The sequence below is a fragment of the Geotrypetes seraphini genome, chromosome 12, assembly GCF_902459505.1.
Source record: "Geotrypetes seraphini chromosome 12, aGeoSer1.1, whole genome shotgun sequence".
Lineage (NCBI taxonomy): Eukaryota > Metazoa > Chordata > Amphibia > Gymnophiona > Dermophiidae > Geotrypetes > Geotrypetes seraphini.
In genome coordinates this window covers 100,880,862-100,895,896 of record NC_047095.1, presented here as the reverse complement: position 1 = coordinate 100,895,896, position 15,035 = coordinate 100,880,862, and the positions used below count along the sequence as shown (strand labels likewise).

The window sequence follows — 15,035 nt, the reverse complement described above, 5'->3', positions numbered from 1 at the left end:
TAAGCTAAAAAACAAATTTCTTAATCAGATGATTTCAAGTTTCAAGTTTCAAGTTTAATAAAATTTTGATTAATCGCTTAATCGTTATTCTAAGCGATGTACATAGTGATAAAATTACAAAGTTTTAGGAAACGGTACTCTAGAAGAGGACTCTATTGGCAGAATTTTGCAAGTATTAAGTGTAACTGTGCTTGGAATATTTGCAAATTTGGGATCAAACCAAAGCAATTTATTTTGTTGTATAGTAATGGTAGTAGTCACTTGGCCATATAACTTTGGCTAGTTAACAAGGACCTGGATATTAAGTATTGTCACTTTTGTTAGACCCAACACTGAATTTCCAGGTCTAATTCAACCCGTGACAATCAGCATTTTAAAATATTGCTATGTAGTTTCTATCTCTGCATGAATAGTATGTAACAAAGTTCATGATCTGCAAGCCCTGATTTTAGAGGCAGATCTAGATATTGTCGCTATCACAGAGACATGGTTCAGTGAATCACATGGATGAGATGCAAACATACTGGGATATAATCTTTTTAGGAAGGACAGAGATGGTCAAAAAGGTGGAGGAGTAGCTCTCTATGTAAAGATCAATATCCAAGCGACCGAAATGCAAGGGACCTGGGGAGAGGAAGAAGCGATATGGATTGCTATGAAAAGAGAAGATGGAACTTCTATCTATGTGGGTGTAGTCTACAGACCTCCAACTCAATCACAGCAAATTGATAAGGATCTGATTGTGGATATCCAAAAGTTTGGAAGGAAAGAGGAGGTTCGGCTGTTGGGAGATTTCAACCTGCTGGATGCGGACTAGAATGTTCCGTCTGCGGAATCGGAAAGAAGTAGGGAGATTGTGGATGCCTTTCAAGAGGCTCTGCTCAGACAAATGGTGATGGAACCCACAAGGGAAAAAGCGATATTAGATCTGGTCTTCACTTATGGAGAGAGTATCTCTAATGTTCGAGTGGATGCTCACCTGGGAAGCAGCGATCCTCAAACGGTTTGGTTTGATATAACGGTTAAAGTGGAGCGTGGCCACATGATACTTAAAGTCCTAGATTTCAAATGTACAGACTTTAATGCAATGGGAGAGTACCTGAAGAAAGAGCTGTTAGGATGGGAGGACATAAGAGAAGTGGAAAGACAGTGCCTTAAGCTGAAAGGAGCGATAAAAATAGCTACGGACCTTTATGTGAAGAAAATCAATGAAAACAAGAGAAAAAGGAAGCCGATATGGTTCTCCAACCTAGTGGCTGAGAAAATAAAGGCGAAAGAGTTGGCATTCGTGAAATATAAAAAAAACCAAGAAGAGGAGTGCAAAAAGGACTACAGGGTGAAACTGAAAGAAGCCAAGAGAGAGATACATCTGGCGAAAGCACAGGTGGAAGAACAAATGGCTAAAAATGTAAAAAAGGGAGACAAAAATTTTTTCAGATATATTAGTGAAAGAAGGAAGATGAAAAATGGAATTGCTAAACTAAAAGATGCTGGGAACCGATATGTGGAGAGTGATGAGGAAAAAGCAAATGTGCTAAACAAATACTTCTGTTCTGTGTTCACAGAAGAAAATCCTGGAGAAGGACCAAGATTGTCTGGCAAAGTTACAGAAGACAATGGAGTGGATTCTGCGCTGTTCATGGAGGAGAGTGTTTATGAGCAACTTGAAAAACTGAAGGTGGACAAGGCAATGGGACCAGACGGGATCCATCCCAGGATACTATGGGAGCTCAGAGAGGTTCTGGCGAGTCCTATTAAAGACTTGTTCAACAAATCTCTGGAGACGGGAGTGGTTCCTAGGGATTGAAGGAGGGAGGATGTAGTCCCTATTCACAAAAGTGGTCACAGGGATGAAGCTGGAAACTACAGGCCGGTGAGCCTCACTTCAGTTGTTGGAAAAATAATGGAAGTGTTGCTGAAAGAAAAGATAGTGTACTTCCTTGAATCTAATGGGTTACAGGATCCGAGACAACATGGCTTTACAAAAGGTAAATTGTGCCAAATGAACCTGATTGAATTTTTTGATTGGGTGACCAAAGAGCTGGATCAAGTTATATGCAAGATGTAATTTACTTAGATTTCAGCAAATCTCCTCATAGGAGACTGTTGAACAAACCTGAAGGGCTGAAGTTAGGACCCAAAGTGGAGAACTGGGTTAGAAACTGGCTGTCAAACAGACGCCAGAGGGTGGTGGTTAATGGAAGTCACTCGGAGGAAGGAAAGGTGAGTAGTGGAGTCCCTCAGTGTTCGGTGCTGGGGCCGATCCTGTTCAATATGTTTGTGAGTGACATTACTGAAGGGTTAGAAGGAAAAGTGTGCCTTTTTGCAGATGATACCAAGATTTGCAACAGAGTAGACACTGAAGAGGGAATGGAAAATATGAAAAAGGATCTGCAAAAGTTAGAGGAATTGTCTAATGCCTGGAAACTAAAATTCAATGCAAAGAAATGCAGAGTAATGCATTTGGGGATTAATAATCGGTAGGAACCGTATATGCTGGGAGATGAGAAGCTGATATGCACGGACGGGGAAAGTAATAGTGGGGTGATAGTGTCCGAAGATCTAAAGGCGAAAAAACAGTGTGACAAGGCAGTGGCTGCTGCCAGAAGGATGCTGGGCTGTATAAAGAGAGGCATAACCAGTAGAAGGAAGAAGGTGTTGATGCCCCTGTACAGGTCATTGGTAAGGCCCCACTTGGAGTATTGTATTCAGTTTTGGAGACCGTATCTGGTGAAGGACATAAGAAGACTTGAAGAGGTCCAGAGGAGGGTGACAAAAATGATAGGAGGCTTGCGCCAGAAGACGTATGAGGAGAGACTGGAAGCCCTGAATATGTATACCCTAGAGGAAAGGAGAGACAGGGGAGATATGATTCAGACGTTCAAATACTTGAAGGGTATTAACGTAGAACAAAATCTTTTACAGAGAAAGGAAAATGGTAAAACCAGAGGACATATTTTGAAGTTGAAGGGTGGTAGATTCAAAGGCAATGTTAGGAAATTCTACTTTACGGAGAGGGTGATGGATGCCTGGAATGCACTCCCGAGAGAGGTGGTGGAGAGTAAAACTGTGACTGAGTTCAAAGAAGCGTGGGATGAACACAAAGGATCTAGAATCAGAAAATAATATTAAATACTGAACTAAGGCCAGTACTGGGCAGACTTGCATGGTCTGTGTCTGTGTATGGCCATTTGGTGGGGGATGGGCTGGGGAGGGCTTCAGTGGCTGGGAGGGAGTAGATGGGCTGGAGTAGGTTTTAACAGAGATTTTGGCAGTTGGAACCCAAGCACAGTACCGGGTAGAGCTTTGGATTCTTGCCTAGAAATAGCTAAGAAAAAAATTTGGGCAGACTGGATGGACCATTCAGGTCTTTATCTGCTGTCATCTACTATGTTACTATGTTTTTAATTTTGGGAATGAAGCCATTGTGACTATACAAATGCCTCTGCATCCTGCTTCTCTTTCACATTGTGCAGTTATATACCATCACATCTTCTCAATAATACCATTCCTCTAACAAAGGGCATTACCTTCCATGGCAAAAATTCCAACACTCTCCCACTTTCTCCATGCCATGTAGTGTTATTTCCAGAATTAAAAGTAACCATGGAATGCAGTGCGTGTGCCAGGGCGTACACAGCATTGTATACATTATAGCTGTTCCCAGAGTTTATTACATCACAGTGTGAGAGGTAGTCAGATATTTCCTCACTGCTGCAGGATCTTTGGATGCTTTCAGGGCACTGGTTATTACACAGATCCTTAAACCACATCTCTAAGAATGAATCATTTGGAAACATGGCAGGGTTTACCTCACGGACAAATCTATGAAAGCTTGGAATATTCTTCTTTGCTACAGTGAAAGCAAAGGTGTTTTTCCTATCAGCATTGTATGAGGGTAAGAAAAATAAACCTTCAGCTCTGATGATCCAGACCTTTCCGGGTATTTCCCAAATGATTGATTTTTTTATAACCTCTGTGCGTTCTCTATCACAGTACAAAATAATCACTTTAGTTGATGATGTTAGGATGATCTGGTAAATATCACTCACATTTTGACGCAGTAGAGAAATAGAGGGGCTGAAGGTTTTTATGAATTCGGTGCAACCTCCATTCTGCTCAATCCCTTCTCTTAGGATCTGCACAGCCCGCATGCTGTTTTCATCATCAGTTGCAACGATACCAACCCAGGTCCAGCCAAAATGCTTCAATAATTTGACTATCCCAGCACAGAGATACACTTCAGAGGGGACAGTCCGGTAGAAATAAGGAAACTTAACTGTGTCACTCATGTCAAAATTTCCTGAGGTGTAACTGATCTGTTGCAAATGACAGATTGAATTCATCACCATTTTAGTCATGAAAAGATCACATTCATTCATGTATCAAATATTTAGATCATAACTCTACTGTAAAGAGCAGAGGAGAAAAATCATCAGAAATGAAAGTCAACTGGTATTCAGTAGCAGAAGAGCTGGACTGAGAGAAAGCAGAGTAAAAGGCAGCTTCATCCTTCCCCACCATGATCTCCATTTTTTATGCATACAGTAAGTTGGCTAATGCCAGCTACAATCCAGAAAATGGGGCTGTTAGACGTGCATCTGTATTTTATAAATGGTGCAGCAGGAGACACACTTTATAAAAACATATCTATCTCTGTCCATCCTCAATCTATGCCTCAACACCAATAAATACATCCTTAGAAATTTAGGCACACAGATTTGTGTATTTAAATGTCCACAGATCAGAAGTAATTTTACAAAGATTCACCTAACTGTAGGTGGCAAGTTGATATTGAAATAAGAGTATTCTAATCATCACAGATTTAGACTGTGGTAAGGTCAGGGCTTTTCATCGCTATCGCTGAATGATATGACAGCTGTACCGATGAGAATATATTTTACTATTCAGATGCATATGAATAACAAAAATTATTATTTGGCAGAATACAAATACTGAATACAAATAATGAACATTGAGCTTAACAAATAATAAAAAAGCAATGTGAAATCAGAGCTCAAGTGTTTATTTCAGTAGCATTTAGCACAGTATTCAAATAAAAATCACTATTTGGCCAAATACAAATAATACTGTATACAGTATTTGAGGTACTATTAGGGTGTGTAATCAAATCAAATCTGAATATTTAAATGGTTCATCCCTAATTATGATGTGGTCAAACAAACCAGGAGAAAGATCTCCACATTCCAAGTAGAAATGAACAAACCACAGACGAGAAACGTAGTGGTGAAATGTATTAATGAATCTTAAAAGTCTGTGAGGTGGCTCGACATGAAGGTGTTTCAGCCAATATGATCTGCCTCAGGAGTCAAGGGGGTCAGCCTGGACTTCTCCAAAAACCCACAGGAGTCTCCGCTTTCGTCTCCCACCAATCAGAGAAAGAATTGTTTACTATTCCATATAGACAGGCCTATGAAAAACTCTCATTATAGCTAAAGGCATGCTTTCTGTAGTCTTGTTGCAGAGAAGCACTTTGGACTGGATCAGAAAACAATGTTCATCCCTAATTAAACATGTATTAAGTGATTGCAATCTATTGGAGGTTATTCAAGTTTTGAGAACAAGTAGATCAGACTACTGTAACTCTGTGATGGTCTGTTATTGTGTATCATAAGTATGTTTTAATGTGCCCTGCACAGAACTGTTGGATATAGTGGGTTATAATTTTTTTTAAAAAAATAACTAACTAAACTCCTCCCCCCCACCACCATAGCATGCTTTTTTTCAGCACTAGCCACAGTGGTAACAGCTCCAATGCTCAAAAAATTTCTATGAGCATCAGAGCTGTTACCACCAAGCTCATGCTATAGTTTTGTAAAAGGAAGTAACTAACTAACAAACTCTCTTTTTCAGGGAATGAATATAACCGAGTTGCAATTGGTGCAGACTCAATTGTTACTGGAAGTAAAACGTTTGATCATATTATGTCTTTTCTGCACCAGTTGCACTGGCTACCTGTAATGACTTGTTTAACCTTTAAAACTCTATGGGATAATTTTATATAAATGTGGAAGAGCATTTTACTATGGGTAGGTGACGTAAATGCTCCAATGCTCATTCAATTCCTATGAACATCAGAGCATTTACCTCACTGGCCCATTGTAAGAAGCTTTTCCACAGTTTAGTAAAACCCAGCCTACAGTATATTTGGTGTATAAATCCTACCATTCTGATCTTCCTGTCTAGCTTTCAAGCAAGTTAAATAACTATGCACCTTAAGAACTTTTCATTCATCCAAGAAAGGCCTTCTTCAGCTTCCAGCATTTGATATGTATAAAACGTTCAATTACAAGAAAGGGTGTTTTCTTATATCGAGTCCTTTCTTTAGAATTTATACTCCCATATCCAATTGGACACAATGAATCATAGGTAAAACTGGGAAGACTGGTGTACCAATGTCAGGGAAGAGTAATGCAATTGGTTTTGAGAGATTAACGAAAGACCATTTGAATCAATCCAGTCAGATGTTTTAGCAAGCTTAGCAGTGATAGAATTTATTTTAGGATGCAAGCTTTTTTATCAAGAGAAAATAACTGCATGCCATCTGCATATATAAACAAAAATCATATTCTAAATATTCTGAGGTAAGAGAGCAATTGGAGAAATAAAAATATGAATAAGCATGGGTTCAAGGACATGAAGTATCCCTGGTGAGCTCCATAGGTGAGTTCATTGTTGCCAGAGTTATTCCAAAGAACCTGATATGAAATCTCATTCAAAAAGAGTGAAACCAATTTAGTGATTGTAAGCAGTCACCAAGGAAAGTTCACTTGGTCAAAGGCTGCTCTTAGATCCAGTGAACTCAGAACCTATTCACCTTCCCCCCTCATAATGATACCAGACGTAAGAAACTTTACGACAGCCTTCTGGTGACACAGGCAGCGAAAATTGACCCCACCATCACCAAACTGATGATCAAAACAACAGACATCAAAGTGTTTCAAAAAGAAATCAAAACAGTCCTATTCAAAAAACACGTCCTCACTCACTAATCTCCTCCCACTCGTATATGCTTTCTCCCCTGCGAATAGCACATCAGTCATTCCCTCAAACCTCACCTTCCAAAAAAAAAAAAATCAATGCTAGGTAATCTTCTATTGCCCGAACATATAACTACTTGAATCTTTATATGTAACTTCTCAACTATATTATGTAATGTACAAGAATCACTGTTATATAATTCTCTCGGTAATGTCCAGATATCTTCTAATTTGTAATCCGCTTAGAACCGCAAGGCACAAGCGGAATAGAAATCACTAATGTAATGTAATGTAATGAAAGAAGAAGGACTTTCCTTCTAGCATCAAACAACTGGTGAAAAAAGTCAGCAGTAACCAAGAAAGTGTATTCAGTAGAAAATGTGTCTGAAAACTGTTTTATCAAGGGTGCAAAATATTGGTTTTCTCAAAAGAAAAGTTAGTTATTCAGCGACTACCTATTCTATAAGCTTTGATATCATACTCAATGTTTATGTTCATGTTTATTAAAATATTTATATAGCACAGATACAATCCAAAAATATCAAAGCAGTTTACAATATAACTCAATTTAAATTATGAAAAGAAAAAAAAGAATAGAGCAGTCGACTGGCATTACGAGGTTCATGGAGGGGCGTAATCAAAAGAAATGTCTAAGTCTGTTTTGGGCCTAAGTCGCTAGTTACCCAAAGTTTGACAAGGGACAAGGTCCATTTTCAAAAAATATGTCCAACATATTTTTGGGGGGAAAATCATCTAACTGTATGTCCAGCCATCTGATCATCCAGACCGCTAAGTCATCCATCTTTATACCCCATTTTCATCCAAAAATTTGTCCAAATCAAAAACGCCTAGAAAAAAGACCTTTGGGACATGGGCAGGGTTAGCAAAGTAACGGACTGGGCACCCAAACATTGCACCATAGTAGTGGTGTACTTTACAGGGCACTGCTTTGAACTTCACAAAAAGGGTACCACATACACATCTCACTTCAACTCCCTTATAGGTCATGGTGAGCCCCCCAAAACACCCCACCTATCTACCACCCCAATAGCCCTTATGGCTGCAGGTGCAACTTATATGGCAGTAGAAAAAGGTTTGGATTTTTTGGGGGGAGTGCACGTTTCACCATGAATGCAGTGATTAGAGTGGCTCATGAGCCTTGGTCCTCCTCTCCATGGTTCACTAACCCACCCCCAAGACCACTTAAGCCACCTCAGTGTAGATCTACTAGGCTTTCCTATACCAGGCTGCCAGGTGCTGATGTTCTGGAGGCAGATATGTAAAGTTGTTATTATGATTTTTATGGGGGTGATCACTGGGGCACTGTGTGGAGGTCTGTACTTTGTGTCTACAGTGGTTATCTGGTCACTTTGGATACCTTCTGTGGACTTAGACCTGGTTTTAGATGGCCTAATCCAAATTCCGTCTAGGCAGTGTTGTAAGACTTTTGGTTATACATGCAGTATGACTAAGTCTAGAACGGCCCAAGTCCCACCCAAATCCTGCTCTTGACACTCCTCCTGAAAATCCCCTTTTAGCTCTGGGCATGTAGTAGCACTGTGAAGGCCTAAGTCATTTTTACATACGTCTATAACCCGGTTCGATTATCGGTACTTGGACGACGTGTTACTGATCGTCCAAGTGCCGATTTAGGCCTGTTCTTAGATGTATTTCCGTTTTGATTATGAGCCCCATATTCTTTTTTTTATTTTCTTAATTCCTAATATTCTGTTCCTTCTTTGGCTGGCACCTACTGGACAGAAAATTTCAACATATTGTCCAGAATGACACCCAAATCTTTTTCCTGGATGGTGACTCCTAATGTGGAACCTAGCATAATGTAACAATAATTTGGCCTATTTTTTTTTCCAATGAGCACCACTTTGTACTTTGGTACAATATATTTCATCCATCATGTTTAAGTATGAGATGGACTCTTGTAATTTCTTGTATATGTTGAAACATTATTTATTTTGCAAGATAAAATATTATTGATGTTTCATTGTGATAGAGGATAATATGTGATCTTTCTCTGTCATAAAATTTGATATAGTTTTGTAAATTTTATATACAGTATGTAAGATTGTAATCTGCCTTGTTAAAAGTAGACTATACTGTAAATAATAAACTATACAGTAAATTATAATAAGTTTGAATAATTTTGTGTCATCTGCATATATTGAATTTGTTTGTCCAACGCTGCCTTTCTTTTCCCTTTCCATAAAAGGGTATAGTTTTGGAAAAATGTAAAAATTTATTACAAGAAGCTTTAGAATTTCCCCAGCATTCTGGAAATTTGCTCAGCTATAAAGCTGTTGTTTCTCACCAGCCCCTCTCCCTTTTACTAAACCGCGATAGCGGTTATTAGTGCAGGGAGTCACATTGAACGCACTGCGCTGCTCCCAATACTCTTAGGAAGTCTTTGTTAAGTCTTTCAATTCTGGATTTAAGTCTCAGTCAACTGCTCTACTAACAATGGTTTGTACTAAGCTGCAGTAGAGGTTTCTACCAGGGTCCTGTGAGCTAACTGCTCTGACACTCAAATAATTGCTACACAACCATTTGAATTCCAGAGCTTGTTCTAGTTAAATGTGAGTGACTAATAATTTGGTCTTGGGCTGCTAAATAATGATTTCTCTCTCTAAAAAAAAAAAAAGAGTTATACAAGAGGAAAGACAGGAGAGGTGAGATATGATAGAGATGTTTTAAATACCTATACAGTATAAATACACATGATTCAAGTCTCTTTCATTTGAAAGGAAGCTCTGGAATGAGAGGGCATAGGATGAAGTTAAGAGGTGATAGGTTCAGGAGTAATTTAAGGAAATACGTTTTTACAGAAAAGGCGGTAGATGCATGGAACAGTCTTCCAGAAGTGTTGGTGGAGACTAGAGAATGACACAGTGACTGTTACCTACCTCTAGCCACAGGTAACCCACTGAAACAGGGGAAAGAAAAGGATTGGTCTTCACAGGAATGGGAAGAAAGCCGTTCACTACCCCGTGGAGTGGTGAATGGCCTTGTCTTAGCAATGAAGGGAGGGAATGCACGCAGTCACCGATCACACTCCCTCCCTCCATACTGATAGCCGCTGCTGCATGATTGCCGCCGCCGCCACCCAAGCACCTCCCTCCCCTCCATCCTTCCTGATTGTTGCCACCCAATTGCCGCCACCGCTGCTGCCGCATGAGCATCTCTCTCCCTGCTCCTTACTTTCATGGCGGGCAATTTATCTAAATGTGCAGGCAGCAGATCGGAGGAGTGCAGAGCAAGGAGGGGAGGCGGCACAAGGCGCCAGGAGCGCCGGAGATAGTAAGAGAGCCTTCGGGGTCACGGCAAGAGAAGCTCTGCCCACCCCCACCGCGTCAGCAGCTTGCGTCCGGGCTCCTCCATTAAAGGAGGCAAGCCAACGGGCTCAGGACTGATCGGGCAGGCAGGCAGAGGAGGCAGCAGATCGGAGGAGTGCAGAGCAAGGAGGGGAGGCGGCACGAGGCGCCAGGAGTGCCGGAGATAGTAAGAGAGCCTTCGGGGTCGCAGCGAGAGAAGCTCCGCCCACCCCCACCGCGTCAGCAGCTTGCATCTGGGCTCCTCCATTAAAGGAGGCGAGCCAATGGTGCACAGCCATTCGGCACGTGGCGAAGGCGAGCGGCAAAGGCGCTCGCCTTAGCGAGAGCGCCTTTGCGAAGAGCCTTCAGAAGAGCCAAATCCAGGGCAGCAGGACACTGTAGGGCAAACCCTTTATTCCAGACACCCTAATGCTCAGATCTCTCTAACACCTAACACCTAACTTTTCAACTTTACTTCAACTTTACCCCTCAGAGGCCCTAACCTCACATACTCTTATACTATCTCCCATACTATCTCTCATACTTTCAACTTTACTTCAACTTTACCCCTCAGAGGCCCTAACCTCACATACTCTTATACTATCTCTCATACTATCTCTAATACTCTCACATTTACTCTCTCTCATTTACTCTCTCTCATTCACTCTCTCCCTTTTTGTTATGGCAGGGCGGACAAGGAGTGTGAAGCCTACAAGCAAGGTTGGCATCCCCTGCACTGAGGTGATCCGGGAGATGAACTCAGCCTACGCACAGATGGAGGAGAACACAGCCCCGGGAAAGAACGTCTCCGTGCAGACCGAGGCCATCCCACAGCAGTACATTACGGCCTATACACAGACAGAGGAGGTCAGTCAGCGGGATGAAGACATCATGCAGGAACTAAGGAGCCTCAGGGAGGAGGTGAAACGTCTGAGAGGCATTAGAGAGGATGAGGCCTACATCGATGGGATAGTGCAGGAACTATCCCAAATCACAGAACGGGCCCGTGACGGATCTCCCATGATGACTCCAGGGCAGCCAACATAGAAACCAACTGTTGCAGTTCAGGAGATGGATGGAGACACTGACTCCTGGTAGTTAGTGACCTCCTCCACAGGTAAACGTAGGAGACCCCCCCCATTTACAATCTCCTCACCTTCTCTCTCTCACTCTTTCTCTCACCAGGGCAGCACCACATCGACTCCACAGCTGAGCCTGAAGAACAGATTCCAGGTCTTGCAGGAAGAGACTACCGACGTGGAGATGGACCAGGATCAGCACACATCTCCTCTCCGGGGACGATGGATCGACACCCCCAAAAGAAGCGTAGAGTAATAGCCATTGGGGATTCCATGTTGAGGAGCACTGAGGGACCAATATGCAGACCGGATATGCAGTCAAGGGAGGTCTGCTGTCTGCCCGGAGCCAGAATAAGAGATGTGACCACCTGTCTTGATAGACTTCTCAGGCCCCAGGACAACTTCCCCATGCTGCTCATCCACGTTGAAACGAATGACACTGCCAAGAACACCCTTGACTTTGGAGCTCTGGGAAAGAGACTGAAGCAGATAGGAGCACAGGTAGTATTCTCTTCCATTCTTCCTGTTAGGGGCAGAGGAAGGGACAGAGACGAACGCATCCTGAAGACGATTGAGTGGCTACAACGATGGTGCCAGGAGATGAACTTTGGATTCCTGAATCACGGAGAGACACTACAGGGACTACAGGGACCAGACGGACTCCACCTGACCAACAGAGGTAAGAATGTCTTCGGACATAGACTAGCCCGCCTACTTCGAAGGGCTTTAAACTAGGTAAGTCGGGGGTGGGTACCCACTTTTACACCGGAGCAGTAAGTAACAATCCTTATGTGGCGAACCAACACTACGCTTCTAAGTCTGAGGTAAGAATCGCTAGGAGACACTTTGACTCAAATGGGTGGCTCACTACAAGAGCTTAGTAAACAGAAAGAGTGGAGAGCTATGTATGTTAACGCACACAGCCTAGGGATTAAATTTCTAGAACTAGAAACAGAAATAGTTAATGCAGACTTAGTAGCAATATCCGAAACATGGTTTACAGACTCTCATGGGTGGGATATAACTATACCAGGATACAACCTGATTCGACAAGACAGAGAGGGTAAGTTAGGAGGTGGAGTAGCACTTTACATCAAAGAGAACATTAAGACAACCAGGATCACGGATGTCAAGTATACTGGGGAATCCATCTGGGTAAACCTGGCCAGAGGCGGAGAAAAATGCCTGTACCTTGGTGTGGTATACAGACCTCCAAGACAATCGGAGGACAAGGACATAGAATTAATTGAAGACATTGAGAATATGACCTTACGGGGGGAGGCTGTTCTATTAGGAGACTTCAACATGCCTGATGTAGACTGGAACACACTATCAGCGACAACTAGTGATAGCAGGAGGATATTAACGTCCATGAAGGGAGTACGGCTCAAACAAATGGTACTAGAGCCCACTAGGGCCCAGGCCATCCTGGACCTGGTACTTACGAATGGGGAAAGCGTCTCGGAGGTCTCGGTAGGAGAGACGCTAGCCACCAGTGACCATAACATGGTATGGTTTAACCTTAAGAAAGGCTTCCCTAGATCACAAACAAAAACAAGAGTACTCAATTTCCGGGGCACTGACTTCGCACGCATGGGAGATTTCATCTACCAGATGCTGCAGGTTCAAGAAGTAACTAATAATGTGGAAGCTATGTGGTCAACCTTAAAATCGATCCTTCATGAGGCAACTATTCGCTACATAAAATCAGTAACCAAACAACAAAGAAAAAGGAAACCCCAATGGTTCACAGAGGAGGTATCGTACCTCGTCAAGGAGAAGAAAAGAGCATTTCTCTCATACAAACGCACGGGGAAAAAAGAAGCAAACATTGAATACAGGACGAAGTCTGCAGCGGTCAAAACAGCAGTCAGGGAGCCCAAACTCCGTATGGAGGAAACTCAAGCGAAGAACATTAAGAAAGGGGACAAATCCTTCTTCAGGTACATTAGCGACAGAAAAAAGAACGCAAACGGGATAGTATGCCTTAGAACGCCAGACGGGAATTTTGTGGAAACAGATTCTGATAAAGCCAAACTACTGAATGATTACTTCTGTTCAGTCTTTACCTGCGAGGCACCAGGGCACGGGCCTCGGCTGGAAGCAAAGCAAAGCATGGAAGACCCATTTCAGAACTTTGAGTTCACACCAGCTGATGTTTACAGAGAACTGTCAAGACTCAAGGTGAACAAAGCCATGGGACCGGACAATTTGCACCCAAGAGTGCTCAGATAGCTATGCGATGTTTTGGCGGAACCGTTAGCCATGCTCTTCAATCTCTCCCTAAGTACCGGAAGAGTCCCCCTGGACTGGAAAACTGCCAACGTTGTTCCTCTGCACAAAAAGGGTTGCAGAGAGGAGGCTGCGAATTACAGACCAGTGAGTCTCACATCAATAGTGTGTAAACTCATGGAAACTCTACTTAAAGGGAAATTAGACACGATATTGGATGAGGGGAATCTGAGGGATCCCTGTCAACATGGATTCACTAGGGGCAGGTCATGCCAACCCAATCTTATCAGCTTCTTTGACTGGGTGACAGGAAAGCTAGACTCGGGAGAGTCTCTGGATATAGTGTACCTGGATTTCAGTAAGGCTGTTGACAGTGTCCCACACCGTAGACTATTAAACAAGATGAAATCGATGGGGTTAGGTGAGAAACTAACTGCATGGTTCAATGATTGGCTGAGTGGAAGACTTCAGAGGGTGGTGATCAATGGCACCCTCTCTGAGACATTGGAGGTGACTAGCGGAGTGCCACAGGGCTCAGTCCTGGGACTATCCCTTTTCAACATATTCATAAGGGACTTGACCCGAGGGCTTCAGGGTAAAGTAGCGCTGTTCGCCGACGACACCAAACTGTGTAATATAGTAGGTGAAAGCAATCTCACGGATGGTATGACGCAGGATCTGATCAAGTTAGAAAACTGTTCCTTGACATGGCAGCTAGGCTTCAACGCTAAGAAGTGTAAGGTCATGCGTCTCGGCAGCAGAAATCCATGCAGAACATACACCTTGAATGGAGAAACACTAGCTAGGACTTCAGAAGAACGGGACTTGGGAGTAATCATCAGTTCAGACATGAAGGCTGCCAAACAAGTAGAGAAGGCCTCATCCAAGGCAAGGCAGATGATGGGATGTATCAATAGAAGCTTCGTCAGCCGCAAACCTGAAGTCATAATGCCACTGTACAGAGCCATGGTGAGACCTCATCTGGAGTACTGTGTGCAATTCTGGAGGCCACATTACCGTAAAGATGTGCTTCGAGCTGAGTCGGTCCAGCGAATGGCCACTAGGATGGTCCCGGACTCAAGGGTCTCTCATACGAAGAAAGACTGGGCAAATTGCAGCTCTACTCTCTAGAGGAGCGCAGGGAAAGGGGTGATATGATTGAGACATTTAAGTACATCACAGGTCGTGTCGAGGTGGAAAACGACATATTCTTTCCCAAGGGACCCTCAGTCACAAGGGGGCACCCGCTCAAACTCAGAGGAGGGAGATTTAGTGGTGACACCAGGAAGTATTTCTTCACAGAAAGGGTGGTAGATCACTGGAACAAACTTCCAGTGCAGGTGATCAAGGCCACCAGCGTGCTCGACTTTAAGAATAAATGGGACATCCATGTGGGA

The 15,035-nt window shown here is 42.8% G+C and overlaps 1 protein-coding gene across 1 annotated transcript in view; it reads right to left on the bottom strand.

Moving 5' to 3' along the window:
• LOC117346182 (vomeronasal type-2 receptor 26-like) overlaps positions 1–15,035 on the bottom strand; it is a gene marked incomplete at its 3' end in the record, with an annotated part of 71,392 nt that overhangs the window by 32,817 nt on the left and 23,540 nt on the right. The window contains exon 4 of the mRNA XM_033915584.1: positions 3,531–4,319. Within this exon, the coding sequence (XP_033771475.1) occupies positions 3,531–4,319 (789 nt within the window). The remainder of the gene's footprint in view (positions 1–3,530; positions 4,320–15,035) is intronic.